This window comes from Festucalex cinctus, chromosome 17 (assembly GCF_051991245.1).
Source record: "Festucalex cinctus isolate MCC-2025b chromosome 17, RoL_Fcin_1.0, whole genome shotgun sequence".
In the NCBI taxonomy this organism is placed as follows: Eukaryota; Metazoa; Chordata; class Actinopteri; order Syngnathiformes; family Syngnathidae; genus Festucalex; species Festucalex cinctus.
The window spans coordinates 11,332,704-11,351,340 of NC_135427.1; the positions used below are offsets into that span (position 1 = coordinate 11,332,704).

Here is an 18,637-nt window from a genome sequence, read left to right on the forward strand (position 1 = left end):
CCCTTTGAGTGATAAGTTGGAGCAATGAGGCAATTAACATTTTTAGGGTGAGTGTCATTTTTTTTGCATATTTTAGCTGTTCGTGGCAGGGCTCTCTCTATCCTTATTCCACACAAATTATGTGTAATATTTTGCCACTGTTTCTCTTTTTACTCTTTTAAATTGTTCACCCATTTCCCTTGTTTTTTCACGCTGCTGAAATAGAAACCTGAATTGTGTCAGTTTATAGCTTTTCATGTTGTTTCAAATTGCTGTTTAATGAATCATTTCCCCCATTTTGAGTGTGTCAGAAGGAAATGAAGTGATAATGATTTCCTTTGGGGAAATTGTATTTGTGGAGTCTTAAAATCATTTGTTTTCCAGCGAGGATGTGGATGGCTGATTCTATTGCATCTTTGAGGCAACAAAGCACACAAAGTGCTCAGTGCAGAGGTAAACTACTCACATCTATCATGTTATAGTGACATCTTGTTTAATACTGGATGTATGTGTTTTAAAAGGAGATGTCAACAGACCATTTTCAAATAACAGCAAACATAGGGGGAAGTTTAAAACATTTATTGTTTGAGAAATTCATGAATACAATAATAGAAACTGCAGCAACATAATACAACTGCATAGTATCGTCGTGACACTGATTTGCTTTTTGACTCGTTTTCTTATTGCATTTCAGTCATGAGCAATGATGAAAAGCTATGATGTGTAAGTCGTAACGTGATTTATTTACATGCTTGACTTTCCTCCCAGCCACTCGCTAAAGTGCTTCTCCATGGCTTTCCTGGCAGCCCAGCTGCCGTTGTTCACCGTGGGGATGATCTTGAGCGGTCGCAACCACTGGACGAAACGCTTCAGCTCCACGAAGCTGCTGTGCTCGCTGTACGGAATTCCTGGAGATCAAAGGTGAGATTATGCAAAAGTAGGATGTACTTGCAAAACAATCGGTGCAAGAAGAAGATTTGCTGGTCAAAGAAGTGGCTAAAATGTAGAAGCTCCATTGTCAGCAGACCATAGATGGAGACGTTGCCGCTGACGAGAGGCTGAATATCTTCCACTGACGCCATCTGCTGGCTGAAGGTCCAGCCGGTGGGCTTGAAGGCCACCAGACGATCGTACTGGCTGGAAAACCTCCCCAGATGCTCCTGTAGCTTCTGTGGAGAGACAATTCAAAACTTAAATGCTGTGAAGACCCACTAAATAATAATGTGTTAATGTGCGTTCTCCTACTCTGACGTTGAGTTGCATCATGGGAAGCACGTGGACCTGCGCCACCTTCCAGTCGGTGGTTAAATGTCGCTTGATGTCCTGCGACTCCAGACAGCACATGGTGTTGTATTTGTCCCGGGACATGCACACTTTGGAGCCCAAAACCTCCGCCAAGGCTTCAAAAGGAGAAAACGATTTCATCTATTTTTTTGCACCTGTGAGGCTGCCCACATGTCAATAAAAACGATGCCAGACGCTCACCCAAGAAGACCTTCTCCTTCCCAACAGAGTAGGATCCGCACACCACGAGGGTGCGAGGCTGCAGTGTCACCGACTCAAAGGTGGTGCTGGCGGCGAAGTTAATCACTTCCTGTTGTCTGGGGAAGGTGTACTCGGGGCCGCAATACCTATGAGGACCATGTGATCAGCAATCCAATTCGACAATGTGCTTCAAGAAGAGCTTTGCATACGTTGTGTCCAGGTAGAGCGTGTGCACCCTGCATCCCAGCAGCTCCGGGTAGTCCTCCATGGAGGGATCAGCTCGGAAGTCACCCGTGTGGAGGACGGTCTGTCCATTGGGCAGGAAGAACAGCAACATCGCTGATCCTGGGCAACTGAAAAAGTCAAGTGAGCCTTTCGGGGCATTGCCATAATTTTTTAAAACAATCTCCGTTCCCACTTAAAGTTTTTTCATGCAAAACCAAACGATGCTGATTGCATGTTAGGCTGTTTTATCCAATGCTCCAAATGAAGGGGAAAAAATAAAAATATGCTGGCAGAAGAAGCAGAGGAAGAAGAAGACATGCAGGCAAAAAAGTGTTGCTGGCTAATAATTGATAGAATTGGAAGAAATAGTGATGCTGGCAAAAGAAGAAACCATGCTAGCTAAAAAAAAAAAAAAAAAGTAGAAGAGGAAGATTCGATTGTCAAAAGAAGAGCTAGAAGAGGTAGAAAGAAGTAATGCTGGCAAAGGAAGATGAAATTCAAACAGCTATGATGACAAAAAAAAAAAGCAGAGGAAGAAGAAACTATGCTGACAAAAAAAAAGTAGAGGAAGAAGAAACCACTGACAAAAAAGTAGAGAAAGAAGAAACTGCTGGTAAAAAAAAAAAAGTAGAGGAAGAAGAATCTATGATGATGAAAAAGAAGAAACTGCTGACAAAAAAAAAAAAGTACAGGAAGAAGAAACTGCTGGCGAAAAAGTAGAGGAAGAAGAAACAGCTGGCGAAAAAGTAGAGGAAGAAGAGTGATGCTGAAACAGAAGAAACTATGCTGAAAAAAAAGTAGAGGAAGTAGAATCCATGATGATGAAAAAGAAGAAAAAAATGCTGACAAAAAAAGTAGAGGAAGAAGAAAATGATGGAAAAAGAAGAAACTGCGGACAAAAAAGTAGAAGGAAGAAGAAACTACGCTAATGACAAAAATCAAGGAGGAAGAACCTATGCTAACAGAAAATAGAGGACTAAGAAGCTGTGCTGGTGAAAGAGGAAAAAGTGATGCTGTAGAAGATGTAGCAAAAGATGCAGAAGCAACGCTGATTTAAGAAGTGTACAAAGAAGCGTTTCTTAACTATTGAAGAACATGAGGAAGTTGCCATTCTACAAACGAAGATGTAAAGAAAGAAGAATTCATGTTGGAAAGCAAAAAAAAAACTCATGACGAAAGAAGTTGTAGAAGAGGAAGAAGCTATGTTGACAAAAGAAGACCGAGCAGAATAGAATCACGATGACGTACTGGTTGGCGTCGAGAAGGATGACCTGCACACCATCCACGCTCACCCTGGTGTTCATGGGCAGGATGTGCACGTGCTGCTCCGCCACCTTCAACTTGCTCTTCACCAGGTTGCCTGTGATCTGACAACAACTTCAACTTTACAGACACTCTAACTCCGCCACTTCAGTTGCCTTCCCCCCAAAAAAAGTCCCATCAAGGCTTACTTTGTTGCAGTAGATGGGAAATGTTGAGTTCTTGGTGAGTCCTCCGTAGTGGTCCGAGTGGAAATGTGTCAGGAAGTAAGCGGTGATGCCTTCAATGGCGCCGTACCGAAAGGCGTCAATGGCAAATGTCGTACCTGAGACAATTACATTAAAAAACGATGTTTAAAATTCAGACTGGAAGTAGAAAAATATGGTGACTTACCTGGAATCTTTTTATAAAACGGACACCGCCGTGGTTGTTCATCTCCATCGTTATCTCTGTTCCACCATTTCTTTCTCCTCCTTCCCACCTCCACCTTGTTGCCACCTTCACTAACATCCTCCCCGGCTTGGTCTGCATCTCCAGCCGCATTCCTCTTCCAGTTCCTCTTGGAGGAAGTACCGCTGGTCACAGTTCCAGAAGCCTCCACTTTTTCCTCCACCTTCAACGCTTTGAGGCCGAAAAACACTCCGATGTCCATCTGCTTGAGTCCAGAACCTAGACTCGCCCCACTGGGACCCTTTCGAGGTGGCGTCGTGCCTAACTGAGAGGGCTCCAAAGGTGACGCTTGAAGACTTTCCTTCAAGCGTTCCAAAACCATCCTCTGGGGGGATTTAAGGTTTTCGCCAACAGTCGCCAAGACGTTACTCGTGTCATCGAGGTCATCCGCTAAATCCAGAAGGGGCTCGTCTTCGCTGAAGAGAACCATGGAGTCTTCGTCTTCAGATGCATCTTCATGAGCTGCGTCTGTCTCAGCGGGGAGCACCGAAAGAGGCGAGTAGGATATTAGATCCTCGCTGTCCTGAGATGCTTGGTTTTCCGCCGGCGTCTCCGTCCTACTTCCCTGCGAGGAGGTAACAGACGACCGGCCACTGGAAGACCAGCCTTTCTTCTTCTTCATGTCCTCCGGCCCGGGTGAGCGCAGCAGCAGGAGGCCGTTAGTGACTTGGGATGGTGGCGGTGAGAGCGCCGCGTTGACGTGGTCTCCGGAGGCATTATGGTTAGGAGTATGCCGCTCGTTGTCCTGTGAGTGAATCGGAGCAGCGTGGCTGTTGGCTCGAGCGTGGGCTAACTGCGTGTGGTTGAACTTCTTGTAGTGGTTTGGAATGGAGGACGAGCACAGGGGACCATCAGGACATTCTATGAGATGGACAACACAAACACAACACCGCTGTGATAGCAGACATGGGAAATCTACGCTGCATTGAATGCACTGGTGGAAAATTCATCAGAATTGATCCGCCTAAAAAGCTGTGTACTCAGATGCCACAAAATAGCAACATAGCATCTTTTTTCAAGACTATGGCCAGACACAATGAAATTCATTCTTACCTTTGCAAGTGTCCCTTGGCATATCCAGACATTCAGCAACATGCCATCTTTGCGACTGCACCACTAAAATAGAGAATGGCATTTGGCAAATGGGACAAAAGTCTTCCTTGGCTTCACTGTCAACATGTTGTGCCTCCTTTGCAAGTGACGACGAGCTGGGATTACATGGTCCATTGTTTACATTGGCAGGTATGTCACCGGGAGTGGTTGTACTATCCTGGGTGTTACATGATTTTCTCTCCGTCGTGCATCTTCTCCTAGCTGCATTTCCACAAGCAGACGATGACTCGCGTTTCTTCTTTTTCTTCACAAGTGGTTTATAATCCCAAATGTCGCTTTCAGAGTCGGTCTTCTGGGACATTTGGGGCAAAAGTGAAGCCTTCACACAACACAACAGGACATGCCCAAAGCCCTCGTAATAACAAGATAATTAACGTCTATTATCATTACGATTCAGCTGAGGGTAATATAAAAAACAACTATTGTAAACAACTGTGAGGTATAAAAATAAATTGATCATTTACCGTAGAAATTTGAATCAGGTTGACGTTAGGCACTTACCGCCATAGTGCCAGGTTGAATTAAGTAAATGTATTATATGAAACGCAGCAGCACTTTCGGACAGGGTGGAGAAAATAAGACTATCCAAACAGGACAGAAAAACATTATTTTATTCTAATATGGTGTTTAAAACATCTAAGCAATCATTTAAATAATAAAAAAAAAAAGTGTATTTAAATTGGTCAAACATTTGTCAAAAGCAGCCGCGTAAAACTACATAACGGTCTACAGTATGTCCAAATAAAAGAGCAACACATTATTTTTTACTTTAATTTGATAAAACACACCCATGTAATCATGTTTTACATTTTATTTACTGTATTTCCGTCTATCATATTTTGACGAAAGTACCTGTGCGAATCTATATGACGAGTTTACCCAGCACCAGCAGGGCTCGCTGAAGCTGAAGTTTCAAACATGGCTTCTGGGTGCAGCTTGTCAACTCTATTTCCTCTTCAGAGTGTGCTCGACGGCGTTTTAAATGACGCCACGACACAAGAGTCGATGGAAGCTCTCGTCTATGAGTATCTGAAAGACATGGACGAGAAGGAAGAACTCAAGATGCCCGACTTTGAAAACGGTAAGACTTAAAATTGGCACACTCTCCAGTGTTTGGGTTAGCTCGCGGTGCTACATCAGTAAACAATTTACAAGACGGGACATGAACGTCGCTTCGCTTTCGGGATTCCTGAATGAAATCGTTTGTCTCCTGTGGAGATGCACATGAATGCATTTTAGCCCTTGCTTATATCAGATATCGCTCTAGTTGAAATTCAGCATACATAATAGTAGGCTGAAACTATACAGTGGACTAATGCAATAATTAGACAAACAAAAGGAAGCTCCTTCCCTCAGTTCTGCATCTGAGACGGGGATGAACTCTTTACTTATAGTAGTGTCAAGCAAGTTTTTTTTTAATGTATTTATTTTTTTTATTCTATTTTATTTTTTATTTTATTTTTTTTAAAGAGGGGTTTATAGTGTTGTGGTTCAATTGAACGATTTCTAAGATTTCAAGACGGGATTAGGGTTTAAAATAAAGATTGCAAGTCAGAGATGAGATGAGAGATGTGTTGACCTAGTGCAAGTGCTGCAATACCTCTACACACCAGTGGATGGTGATTTAGAGCCAACCATATAACCTGAAGAAACCAGTTTGTGTGGGAATCATTTGATCAATGTGTTGGCTGCATAATGATGAATGACGATTTTCTTCTTTTGTGATCGGCTGCAGGTCTGGAATGGCTGAACACGGAGGCTCCGCTGTCTTTCCGCAGGGAGCTGGCGGGGAAAGTGGTGCTGCTGGACTTCTTTACCTATTGCTGCATCAACTGCATGCATATCCTGCCGGACCTTCACCATCTTGAGCAGAAGCACTCAGTCCAAGGTTCTCTACTGTTTGTACAGTATTTTATCAGGTACTCACGGAGACTGCTGATTCCAGCTACTGATACTTAAGGCAAAAATAAGAAATAAAAATCTGACTGAGTAAGTTCTCAAAAGTAGTTTGACATGTTAGTGAATCAGCAACTTAAAAAAAAAAAAGGTTCTATTGAGATGAGGTGTTATTTTATCCAAGTGGATAACAGATCAGGGATCAACTACCGGTACCTTAAAAAATAGGTGTTTATTTGAGGTGAGGCAATTTTTAAGTGGACATTGTACTTGGGATATCACAATAAAGGTAAAATCAACCAAACGAAAAAGTAGGTGTTTATTTGAGGTGACTTGTTTATGTTTTTAAAGGGACTACATACATACCTGGGATGTCTTCATTAAGATAATTATAGCCACCTGTAAAAGAGATTTATTGAGGTGGGGTGTTTATTTTCTTTTTCAAGGGGAATATGGACTAGTAGTTGTTATCAATTTAACATAGGTGTTTATTGGGGTAGGGTGTTAATTTTTTTAAAGTGGATAATGCACTGAAAGGGAGTTATTTGAGGTCAGGCATTAACTGTATTTTCTCACTGATGTATTTACAGCAACCTAAAAAAAAAAAAAAAGTTATTTTTTGATTGGACGCGGGATGCCATAGTAACGGTAATTGCGACCACCTGAAAAAGTAGCTTTTTATTGTAAGTGAGGCATTTATTATTTTTTTTCATTCTTTCGGGAGGATGCCCCTATTTGGGGAAAATATGGTACAGTTGCTCTACACATGACCATTATTACGACACCTGGTCTTATTTAATCAACTCGACTTCGCCCTACGTGACACTGTGCCACCGCCACATCCGTTGTCATCTGTGCAGCGTGTGGATGAATACCTAAAAATACATCCAAGCTTGAAATTCAGATGCCAGGCAAACGGGACATTGGCTACCACGCACGCGCGCACGCTGACATACACCCAGCACACTATCACACAGACCTTATCTTTGGCACGGCTTCGGGTACATTCTGTCTGCCGCTGTGCTCCGTGAGGTGTGGGAGCCTCCCACTTCAGTCACTCCCACAGTAAGCACCCCCGCTCGCCCGTCATCATTACAATATGTTTTTGGCAAAGGATGAAGAGAGACAACTTCGACGGCAAATTTGATTCATATTTTGTTTGCCTTATGACTATTGTGGTCTAATAGTAGGAGAAAACTATGTATTTGGCGCACCAACAGTCAACAAACCAATTAAATGTCAATGGCGGTAAAACTGTTTGGCAAGATAAACTTCCGCTCTATCAAGAAATCTGCTGGCTAAGGCTCCTCTTGCTCAAAAGGAGCGCGCTGGGCTGAACACGATGCTGAGAAACATGTTGTTTTTGACGGCAATTAAATTGCGTAACATCGGAACAATCAGCTGATTCCAAGGAAATTGTTTGGCGGAATTAGTAACCGGGAGTACGATGCTTTCTTTGACAACAACCTACGTTGTTTCATTAAGCGCTTTGGGGCCATTGAGAACATGAAAGCAAAACTTGTTCTTCTTCATGCTTACACAATTTGTTGTCGAGTCGAAAACCGGAAGGATTAGATCCAAATCATTCATTGTGGTTCTTTTGCAAACAAAAATAAACCTACTCGAAAGCTTTTAACACATTTCGAATGATGTAAGTTTTAACAACATTGCCTTTTTTTTTTTTCCTTTTATTTCATCTCAGATGGGCTGGTTATTGTTGGCGTACATTCGGCCAAATTTCCCAATGAAAAGGTAAGTCAATATATACATATTTGTATCTATTTTAATCTTGTTGTTTTAATAGCGCTGCAGACTTTGGGTGAGAACCAGGGTAAAATCTGAGGGCACATTAAATGTTTAAAAAAATATAAAATACATTGAAATAGGGCTGTGCAATTAATCGAAATTCAATTACAATTTCAATTATTACACTCCATAATTACAAAATCAACATAATCATAAAAAAAAGATTATTCATACTGACCTTTGAGTTGTTTAACTCATTTACTCCCAGCCATTTTCACTGAAGCAATCCCCTTCGCTGTTTTACTGGATTTTGACTGATTTTGCAAGGCCCACAGAATATTGTGTAATATTGCAATAAAAACTTGAAACCTACTAAAAGAAAGATTAGTCTCCTCTTTCATAAGGAAAAAGAATATTTCTATCTGTTTCAGTTTTGCAGCAATTAGCAATAGAATATAGCTAAGTTTATCTTTATTCACAAATCTGTTTAAAACTGTGGGGGAAAACAGCTTGTTGCAACATGGCCCTGGTGGATCACTGATACTCTACTGCCACCTGCTGGCTGTTTTTGTAATAACTACCATTGCTTTAACCGTTCTCCAGTTCAGAGGCTGCATCAAAGCCTTCTGTATGCTCTAGCAAAAAAAAAAAAAAAAAAAAAGTATAAATACGTCTGTGGGACACTGGTAATATTTAAAATAGAACATATTTATACGTTTTTGGGAGCAAATGAGTTAAATGTACACAGTTGCACCTTTTTAAATTTTTAAATAATTATTTTAAGAAATTGTTTGATCCAAAAGGAACTTGCATAATTAGTGTTTTAAAGGATTTTATTTGTCTTAATATTTTTTATTTGTTTTTTTACATTTAAACATTTTCTTGTTTTGTACCAAAAAATAAATGATCATCCTACTGCACAGTGTACATGCTGCACTTCAATTTCCAAGTTTTTGCCAACATAAATAAATAAATATTACAAATACATATTATTATAAATTCTGTTTGGTCCAAAAGGAACTTACATAATTATAGGGTTTCTATTTTTTTTTAAATTGGTCTTAATATTTTTTAATTTTCTTTTGAACCAAAAAAATAATCGTGATTTCACTTCTTGACAAAATAATTGAGATTATGATTTATGATTTTTTTTCCATAATCGAGCAGCCCAACATAGGAAGAGAACCTTGAAAAAATAATCGAATATTGAATCGCAGTCGCAAAAATTATATTTCAAAACTACTATTGTGTATCCTTCCAAGGTTCTGGACAACGTCCGCAGCGCCGTGCTCCGCTACGACATCCGTCACCCGGTTGTGAACGACGGCGAGGCGTCTCTCTGGCACCAGCTGGAGGTCTCCTGCTGGCCCACGTTGGTGCTGGTGGGCCCGCGGGGTAATCTGCTCTTCTCATTGGTGGGCGAGGGCCATCGTGACAGGCTGACGCTTTTTGCCGACGTCAGCCTCCGTTATTACCGGGAGAAGGAGATGCTGCGGGCCCACCCGGTGGGTGTCAAGCTCTACCGGGACTCCCTGCCTCCCAGCATCCTCTCTTTTCCCGGGAAGATCTGCATGGACCACGCCAGCGACAGGCTGGCCATCGCCGACACGGGTCATCACCGGATTCTGGTGGTGTCCTCTACTTGTTGGGTGTTACACGTCATCGGAGGTAACATAACCGTATTTCCTTCCTGGTTTTGACACATTTATCCAAATTCAAACTTAAATGTAATGCGGTTTTGCTTGGCTCTAAGTGCCACCTTTTAACACCCTGAAAAACCAAAAACAAAAAAAAACGGACTTTTGGATATTTTTAGATCATTCCCAGGCTTCAAAAAGCCTCAGAGGAGCCGCATGGCCGCCACGGCTGTTCCCAGGCCAACACACAAGTTGGCAGCGTCCAGGACGATGCGCACACTGGGAACTGGCAGCGACCTCCATCACGGGGACAAAAATGCCCAGTGGGACTTTTATTTCTGTCGGATGTTCTCATTCGGCGGCTGGTGTTTTCTTTGGGCTCTTCAAATACATGCTGGACGAGTGCTACTTTTTGGCGCTGAGTAGAGTTAATACAGACATTAACTCGCACACGGCCCACGCCGTGCTTTATTCGGGTTCACCGAGCTTTTACATTCTCAAGAGTCCCGTAACATTTGTTCACATTTTAGCCCATTAACCAAAAATTGATTCATGAAAATCTGTTATTTCTTGATTCATTTTTTCTCATTAAATAAATCGTTAATGGATTTATTGTATGCAATAAAATGTGTTTTAATAAATGAGTGGTTAGTTATAATGATAGAATATTAATAATTCATTCATACGGTACAACGCCAAAGCTGACATGGTTTTGGAATTTGTTTTTTTAATATATTAATGGTTAATAATAAAAATTGAATTAATACATTTAGAATTAATTTGCATTCTATTGCAATGTTTTAAATGCATATATGTGTTATTTAATTTTATGTTTAATTTAATGTTTATATTTCAAACTCCTTACAATAACATCAAAATTGGTTGATAAAATTTAAATGTTTTTTTTTTTTTTTTATTATCAAATTATTGGTTAATTAAGTTTTTTGGTATATTATGAGACAAATTTTTTGGTGGGTACAGGGCCTGAAAGTGGAAGGCGAGACGGCTCCTTATCTGAAGCCACCTTCAACTCCCCTCAGGGTGTTGCCATGAAGGGCGACGTGGTCTACGTGGCCGACACGGAGAACCACTTGATCCGAAAGGTCAAACACGGACAATGAACAATGAAGCCTATCTCTCGCTCTCTTTCTCTATTGATGTCAGCTGGTTTTGTGCTTCCTGCTCATGTGTCCGTCAATGCAGATCGACCTGTCGGAAGGGCGGGTGAGCACACTGGCCGGCCTCGGCGTCCAAGGTACGGATAAAGCTGGCGGTGCGATGGGAAATCAGCAGCCAATCAGCTCTCCCTGGGATGTTGCACTTGGCTCAGCCGGTGAGTGTTCCAGGCCAAATTGGTGTGGCGGCTCTCAAAACGTAATTGCCTCGAACTTCGGGGCCTGTTCCCACTGGCAAGCCACAGCAGTAATCCGGAGGGACTTACGTGAGCTCCGTCTTTAATATGGGGCAGCCTTGTAGGTCAAACTAGAGCAGATGGGCTACTGGATATTACCTCAGAACCGCATATTGACCCACTTCCATTCGGAAGACACCACAATGTCACTTCCTGGTTGGCTGCTTCTCTCCAAATTGCAATTCCTTTTCCCAATTTAATGTCTGATTATTTTTTCGAGGTCTTCTTCCCATGTATTTTATAACAAACGCGAGCAATAAATCAATTAAGCTGTACATTGTCAGATTTATTATGCATAAATTTTTTTATCTATTATTTATTCTATTTAAATGAACCTGTAGTTTAATATGAAAGTCCATTTCTTTAAACACTTTTAAGCATTCACTAAACAAAAGTCAGTAAATCATAAATCAGATTACAACAATGGTGCACACAAATCTATAGCTTTAGAAGACACTACATAAATAAATATACATACATATACATACTGGTAATAATACATTCGATAACACTTTATTTATTTATTTAGTTTTCCCCAGACCGATACCTGTTCTAGTACTCAACGATACTGATACTGCTCGTACTTTGAATACAAAAAATTGCACCAAAAAATACACAGACAGATCATTTTAAAGAATGACCTATAAACCCAGTATAGCATTTTTCATAAAATTTGCATAAAATTTCAATTTTGTATTCTTCTAATTTCTAGTTATTGGTGGTAAAAGGGCCGACGTCGTGAGTACCGATACCTCGAAATAAGGCCAGGTATTGGTACTTGCCCATCCCTATTAAATAGTAATGATTCTGTTACAAAATATGCATACATGTTTTTTTTAACTCATTTGCTCCCAAAAACGCATAAATACGTTCTATTTTAAATGTTTTAAGTGTCCCAAAGACGTATTTATACGTTTTTTTGTTTTGTTTTGTATTTTTTTAATTAGGCTAGAGCGTACAGAAGGTTTTGATGCAGTCTCTCCACTGTGGAGAACGGATGAAGTAATGGTAGTTATTACAAAAACGGCCAGCAGGTGGCAGAAGAGTATAAGAGATCAACCAGGGCCATGTTAAAACGGGCCGATTTCCCCACAGTTTAACACAGATTTGTGATTACAGTGTTCCCTCGTTTTTCGCTGGGGTTAGGTTCCAAAAAATACCCACAATAAATGAAATCCGCGAAGTAGTTAGCTTAATGTTTTACAATTCCTATAAATGTTTTAAGGCTCTAAAATCCCCTACCACACAATTCAGACACTTTGCTCATTGAGGCATTTACATGTTCTCACATTTCTCTCTGGTTCAAACTTTGATAATGTTCAAAACTTCATACATTTTATAAAATGGGTATATTACTGCAAAAAAATATGAAAAATTTCACTTAAAAAAAAATCCGCGATACAGCGAGACTGCGAAAAGTGAACCGCGTTATAGCGAGGGAAGACTGTAATGGTAAAATTTAGCTATATTCTAATGCTAATTGCTGCAAGACGGAAACAGATAGAAAAATATCTTTTTTTTCTGATGAAAGAAGAGACTAATCTTTCTTTTGGTAGGTTCCATGTTTTTATCGCAATAGAACGCAAAATTCTATGGGTGTGGCAAAATCAGTCAAAATCCAGTAAAACAGCTGGGAGCGAAGGGGGTTGCTTCACTGAAAATGGCTGCGAGTGAATGAGTTAACGAAGTTGCACAACTTCTAATTGCCATTGGGTGTTTTTGGTGGACAGCCAGACTTAGTGACAGTCACGTCCTGGATGTTTGTGTGTAGGCGGTGTCGAGGACAACGTGCTGTGGGTGGCCATGGCGGGAACCCACCAGATTTGGGCTTTGTTCCTAGCAGATGGGAAACTGCCTAAAGGAAGGTGAGACAGACGAACAACTGCATCCTTGGTGCACTCCAAACACAAAATGGCTTTTCATAAACTGTTGTGCAGAATAGTCCAAAACAAAAATCCCCGCGGCGCATAACAACATGATCACGTTGACAGCCAGTCCAAGGCCGGCACGTGCGTGCGATGGGCCGGCAGCGGCAACGAGGAGAACCGCAACAATGCCTACCCGCACAAGGCCGCCTTCGCCCAGCCCTCGGGCTTGGCCGCCGCCCCCGAGGAACCGTGGCGCTGCCTTTTCGTGGCCGACAGCGAAAGCAGCACCGTGCGCACGCTGGCGTTGACGGACGGCGCCGTCAAGCTGCTGGTCGGCGGCGAGAGAGACCCCATGGTGGGTGAAAGGTTACTCGGTGTGTTTGCTGAACTCAACTTCCAAGTCTCGTGTTTTAAGTTTCAACAATTACGTTAGTTCAGTTCATGCGTATGGAGGACCAAAACTGCCAAAATTCAAAATAAATAAATGACTAAATAAATGACTAAATTGAAAATAAAAATGAATATAAAAAATATCATTCAAAAATTCTATCCAAATAAAATAAATATAAATGGAAATAAATCCATTTTTATTTTTCACTTTGTCATTTATCTATTTAGTCATTTATCTATTTTAGTCATTTATTTATCTATTTATCTAAATAAATGACTAAATAAATAAATAACTAAATAAATAGATAAATAAATGACTAAATAGACAAATGACTAAATTACTCAAAGTGAAAATAAAAATGGATTTATTTCCATTTATATATTTTTTTAAATATAATTTTTGAATGATATTTTTATATCCATTTTTATATTCACTTTTAGTCATGTATTTATTTATTTAGTTATTTATTTAATATGAATTTTGGCAGTTTTGGTCCTCCATGCACACACATTTTCGACAGAAATTGCCATCGTCTCGAGTTATGTAATGATATCAAGCCTTTAGAGAACCGTGTTATCTAATTGACATTGTTAACACTGTCTTCTCTGTTCTTTCACCACTTTTGAGCTTTCGTTTGAGCTCTTAATTTAGCCCCTTAATACGACACTTCTGCGAATTGGAGAGCCATGATTGGAAAACGATCACTTTGCATCCGTCAAGCAAACTGTGGCGCTTTGTGCTAGTTTGTGTGCTGGTGACAAGCCTGTTTGTTGAATTATTGTAGAATTGTGACGTGCAGTGAATGGCTTCTTTTTTCCTTTTGTTTTAATGTGCTGTTTTAAGCATTTTATTATGTCATATGAAATAATCTAAATTTACTCAACAGATTTATGTCCTCCAAGGGAAACGTTTGGCTTGCTTAATTGTACGTTCCGCCATCAAATGCCACTAACTAGGTGGGCTTAGATGATCAAAGAAGCAGTATTTGTAGTAAATAAATAATCATTTTTGTAGCAATTAAATGAAATTATATACTTGTAATTTCTGGCGGTGGCACATGAGGCCCAGTTGTTGGGAATCAAATATTTTACCTGTCTTAGTCTTAAAATGACTCATTTGATAATCATTTTGCAGTGAATGACTTCAATGAATAATAATGGGTTTTTTTTTAACAGGAATATGATCATATTTTGTCACCTGATGCACTTTTTCCACATTTGAACCAGAACCTTTTTGCTTTCGGGGATGTGGACGGGAAGGGCGTGGATGCTAAGCTGCAGCATCCCCTCGGCGTGGCGTGGTCCCCGCAGCAAAAGTTGCTCTACGTGGCCGACTCCTACAATCACAAGGTGAGAATTTTTATTTTTTATTTTTTCTGCCGTCGACATGGTTAGAGTTAAGCGGCGAGCCTGGATATGCTTTTGAGGTTGCACTTTCAATATATTGTGCCATAAAAAGAGATCAGGAACAGAAGTGGCATGCCATTTAATGTTATAATAAACATATGTGCCCAGATTAAAGTGGTGGACCCCAAGACGAAACAGTGCAGCACTCTGGCGGGCACAGGAGAAGCCGGCGACGCCGTGGGTCCTGATTTCGTCATGTCCCTCTTCAACGAGCCCGGCGGAATCTGCGTAGGCACCGGCGGAAAGCTCCTCTATGTAGCCGACACAAACAACCACCAAGTCAAAGTGCTGGACCTCCAGTCGAAGACAGTCTCCCTGGTAAGGTGCTTTGCGACGCTTCACCCGGCTTCATCTCGACATAGTCGATTTTCACATTTTATATCCTCCTCTAGTTCGTTATTTCCTCAGACTCGCTAGACTCGGCCCCTGCCAAAGCGAAGGCTCCCACCAAAACCCCCAAGATGCCTCGAGGGGCCGTCAGGGTAGACATGCCGCCGGTGGCGGTTTGTGCCGGACAGACCGTGGTCATGTCGCTCACGCTGTCGCTTCCCGAAGGTGCCAAACTCACCGACGAGGCGCCGAGCTGCTGGGCCCTCTCGGCCGAAGGTGAGAACCATATTGCCCCGACAGTGAGGATTTAAAAAAAAAAAAAAAAAAAAAGAAAAAAAGAGTTAAGTTATTATAGTTTTGGAATTTTCATTTTAGTTAGTTTTTTTTGTTTTGTTATTAAATTTAGTCTTAATTAGTTTTCACAGTGGTTCTGTTAGTTTTGATTAGTTTTAGTAATTTAAAAATGCCTAGTTTTAGTTTGTTAGTCTTTTTTTTTTGTGTATTACTTATGTGTATTACTTGTGCGCAATATTTAAAAAACACCATGGTAAAGTGAAAAAAGTAACGCATTTCTTACCTAGTGTTGCATTTCGGCTGAGTTAAATGAAAAAGCAGGCAATCTTGGGCCATTCGAGCTCAAAGTCAAGCACATAAAACATTGTTGCCTTGGAGCGACGTCATCTGAAGATGCTTTTCTATTGGCTGCTGCTAGATGACGTCGCTTCTGTGTGACACACTTTCAGACGTCCTTATTCCGGTTAATATCGAAATAAATGTACTTAAATTCACATTTAATATCATCACCAAAGGCTAGTGCATTAAATTAAATACAAAGGACATTTTCCCTATAATTTTAATAATTTTTTTAAACATAAAATGTAGTTTCAGTCCATTTTTAAAAAGCATTTGTTTTTATTTTATTTCGTTAAAGAAAGTTTTTTTTTATTTAATTTTATTTTTTTGTTAGTTTTTGTTAATTAAAATAACCTTGGTTAAGAGTCATTTTTCTTATAATTCTACACACAATTTTTTCTTCCCAGATTTATAAAAATAAAAAAAAACAAATATTGTATTAATGGTCAAGATTTCTGATTCATGTTTGATGTGCAGAATCGATTTTAATTTAAGTCTACTATCCTCAGGACAGCCAATCAAATTTGTAAATTGATGAGCCACATATTAAGTTTGGAGCTATTCCCATCATTCCGAGCGGTATTATCAACACGATGCGTTTTTTTTTTCAGCACGATAAGAGCGCGGCGACTCGTTTCGCATAATTAGCGCCCAGGCTATGATACATGATCCCCGAGTCGGTCCAGTCTTAAGCTGATCCGATCAACCCACAAGCGTGAATTTCAGGACGCGTTTCGGAGTGCATGCCAGGACTAAATGGTGGCTTTTTTAGTCGCAGCCCTCTTGGGAATGCCGTGCTAAGAATCGGCGTCATTAATCAGCGGAAGAATTAGCGCTCCCTCACCCGCGTTTGCCTCGCACTTTGCAACGTCACGTCCTGATTCAGTGAAACCAGTCAGATTCTTTGTTGTTTTGTTTGCGGAAATTAGCCAAGTGCACTTCATATAATGTAGCTACATCTAACCCTTTTTTTTTTCGGCCCGCCCCAATAGGTGACGAATGGCTACTAGATGCGCAGGTGGTCACCGGCGCCATCAAAGATCTGTCAAAGCCGTTGCACGTCGCCGCCAAACTTCCGGAGGTTCTGAAGAACCTGCGCGCGGGCCTCACGCTCGGCGTCTGGCTGTACTTCTGCACGGCGGCGGAGGCGGCCTGCACCATGAGAGCGGCGGCCTTCTACCAACCTCTCCAGCTAAGTGACGTTCCTGCCACGGGGGAGGTCACTGTGAAATTGACACATTCGCTCTAAAAAGATTTTTTTTTTGAAAGCCATAAATTAACTAGACAAGTGCTAAAATAAATAACTGACTAACTAAAATGCTATTAATGTTAAGACAAAAGGAATAATCATTTGAAGTTTACCATTTTCTACAATAGACAATGGAAAAAATTAATGATTAATTAATACAGTATATTTATATATGCAATGCATTGCAAACATTTTGGTTCTTGGCATTACTAAAACAACACAACTAAAGGTGACCTCAGATTTTTGCACATTACTGGTTTAAGATATATTTAAAGAAGTGAGGCACTGGCTTTGAATGTTTTGAACTCCTTTTTCCATGTCGCTTCAAAACCAAAATGTCCGTTTGGGCTCATGATGGATGAGCTGAAGATCATTTCTGACCGTGTAGTCCATTTGGGTAAGAGTGGGCCTCTTCTAAACCTGATTTTCATAAGCTGGAGAGACCACTCTAAAAGCACTCCATTACATCACAGCCGTAATGGACGTTGATTGTTACAAATCAAAGCGCTAACGCTCCTTGAACAAGCGCTGCAGCTTGAAATATGAACGCCAGGTTTTTATTTATGCAAGGACGAGACGTGTCTTGTCTTGTTGTCTCGACATTAAGTGAAATGAAAATGGAAAAAAAAACATGTCAAAATTGGACTGGAAAAACAACTTTAAAAAAATCATGTTTACGCCACACTGGCTTCTAATAGAGACTTGGATCTGTTTTGTTAGTGTTAGCATCAAAGCTAACATTACTGTTCAGAATTATCTTTCCATTAAATATTTTTTTTAGTTGATGTCAGAGCTAATGAGTGTCCAGAAATGAGTACAAATGTGTGCTAGTTAGCATTAGCATCAGACCGAACGTCATCAAACTCTGAGGTTAGCACGCAGAGGCTAGCTAATGTTACTGTTCAAGGTTGTGTAGAAAGTTGTTGCTAGTTATCATCAGCACTAAAACATCTGTTAAGAAGTGAGAACAAACCAGTTAAAGTTACCGTGTACAAACCAACTACCAAGTGTTAGCATTAGAGCAAACATTACTGTTTGGAATTTTGTACAAACCGACTGTTCTCTTGTCAGCACCATAGCTAACGTCAATTTTCAAAGTTTACTGAGCTTCAAAGTTTGCTAATCATGCGTGAAATGTTGCTAATGTCGAAGAGCAGAAATTAATGAACTTCTAAAAATAATAATAGTAACAACAATAACAAAAAACAGCAAAGGAAACAAAAATGTCACAAGACACTGGTAGCGCGTTTACGCCATCTGGCCCTAAAGTGCCTTGAAAAACAGTTAACAATAATCTTTTAAAAAGCAATAAGACTTTTCTGTTAAAATTCATTTAATTTAGATGTTTTTTTTGTGTTACCTTTGCCAAGAAGTCTACATCTGAAAGCTGCACTTTAAAGATGGAACATAAAGAACAAATAAAGTATTTTGTATCCAGTTTTCACAATAAGCTTTTGTTTGTTTCTTGTTGGGGACCAGGGTGGGGTCTCCTTATGGTCCTATTGGGGCCCCTATCAGATCACTTCGGTGGGGCTGAGATGGGCCTCTGGGTGTGAGA

The 18,637-nt window shown here is 40.5% G+C and overlaps 2 protein-coding genes across 6 annotated transcripts; one reads left to right on the top strand and one right to left on the bottom strand.

The window, feature by feature from the left end:
- Positions 1-378: 378 nt before the first annotated feature.
- On the top strand, positions 379-18,529 carry nhlrc2 (NHL repeat containing 2). Of its 3 annotated transcripts, XM_077502264.1 has the most exons (14): positions 379-432; positions 748-900; positions 5,473-5,593; positions 6,248-6,400; positions 8,111-8,160; positions 9,417-9,822; positions 10,773-10,894; positions 10,995-11,124; positions 12,974-13,067; positions 13,194-13,425; positions 14,688-14,810; positions 14,976-15,185; positions 15,260-15,473; positions 16,823-18,529. In XM_077502264.1, exons 3-14 carry the CDS (start codon positions 5,518-5,520, stop codon positions 17,077-17,079), a joined length of 2,067 nt encoding a protein of 688 aa, XP_077358390.1. In that variant the 5' UTR covers positions 379-432; positions 748-900; positions 5,473-5,517; the 3' UTR covers positions 17,080-18,529. The 3 variants fall into 3 exon arrangements, with proteins under 3 accessions (XP_077358390.1, XP_077358389.1, XP_077358391.1); XM_077502263.1 differs by lacking the exons at positions 379-432; positions 748-900 and having other exon boundaries at positions 5,390-5,593; XM_077502265.1 differs by lacking the exons at positions 379-432; positions 748-900; positions 5,473-5,593 and having other exon boundaries at positions 6,274-6,431.
- dclre1a (DNA cross-link repair 1A (PSO2 homolog, S. cerevisiae)) lies at positions 544-5,047 on the bottom strand. Of its 3 annotated transcripts, none has more exons than XM_077502262.1 (10): positions 4,977-5,039; positions 4,453-4,801; positions 3,343-4,260; positions 3,141-3,274; positions 2,938-3,056; positions 1,674-1,817; positions 1,465-1,610; positions 1,225-1,379; positions 1,007-1,148; positions 544-887 (listed from the first exon to the last, which is right to left on the bottom strand). In XM_077502262.1, the coding sequence occupies exons 2-10, from the start codon at positions 4,532-4,534 to the stop codon at positions 724-726; spliced, it is 2,004 nt and encodes a 667-aa protein (XP_077358388.1). In that variant the 5' UTR covers positions 4,535-4,801; positions 4,977-5,039; the 3' UTR covers positions 544-723. The 3 variants fall into 3 exon arrangements, with proteins under 3 accessions (XP_077358388.1, XP_077358387.1, XP_077358386.1); XM_077502261.1 differs by having other exon boundaries at positions 5,014-5,020; XM_077502260.1 differs by having other exon boundaries at positions 4,453-5,047.
- Positions 18,530-18,637: the final 108 nt, after the last annotated feature.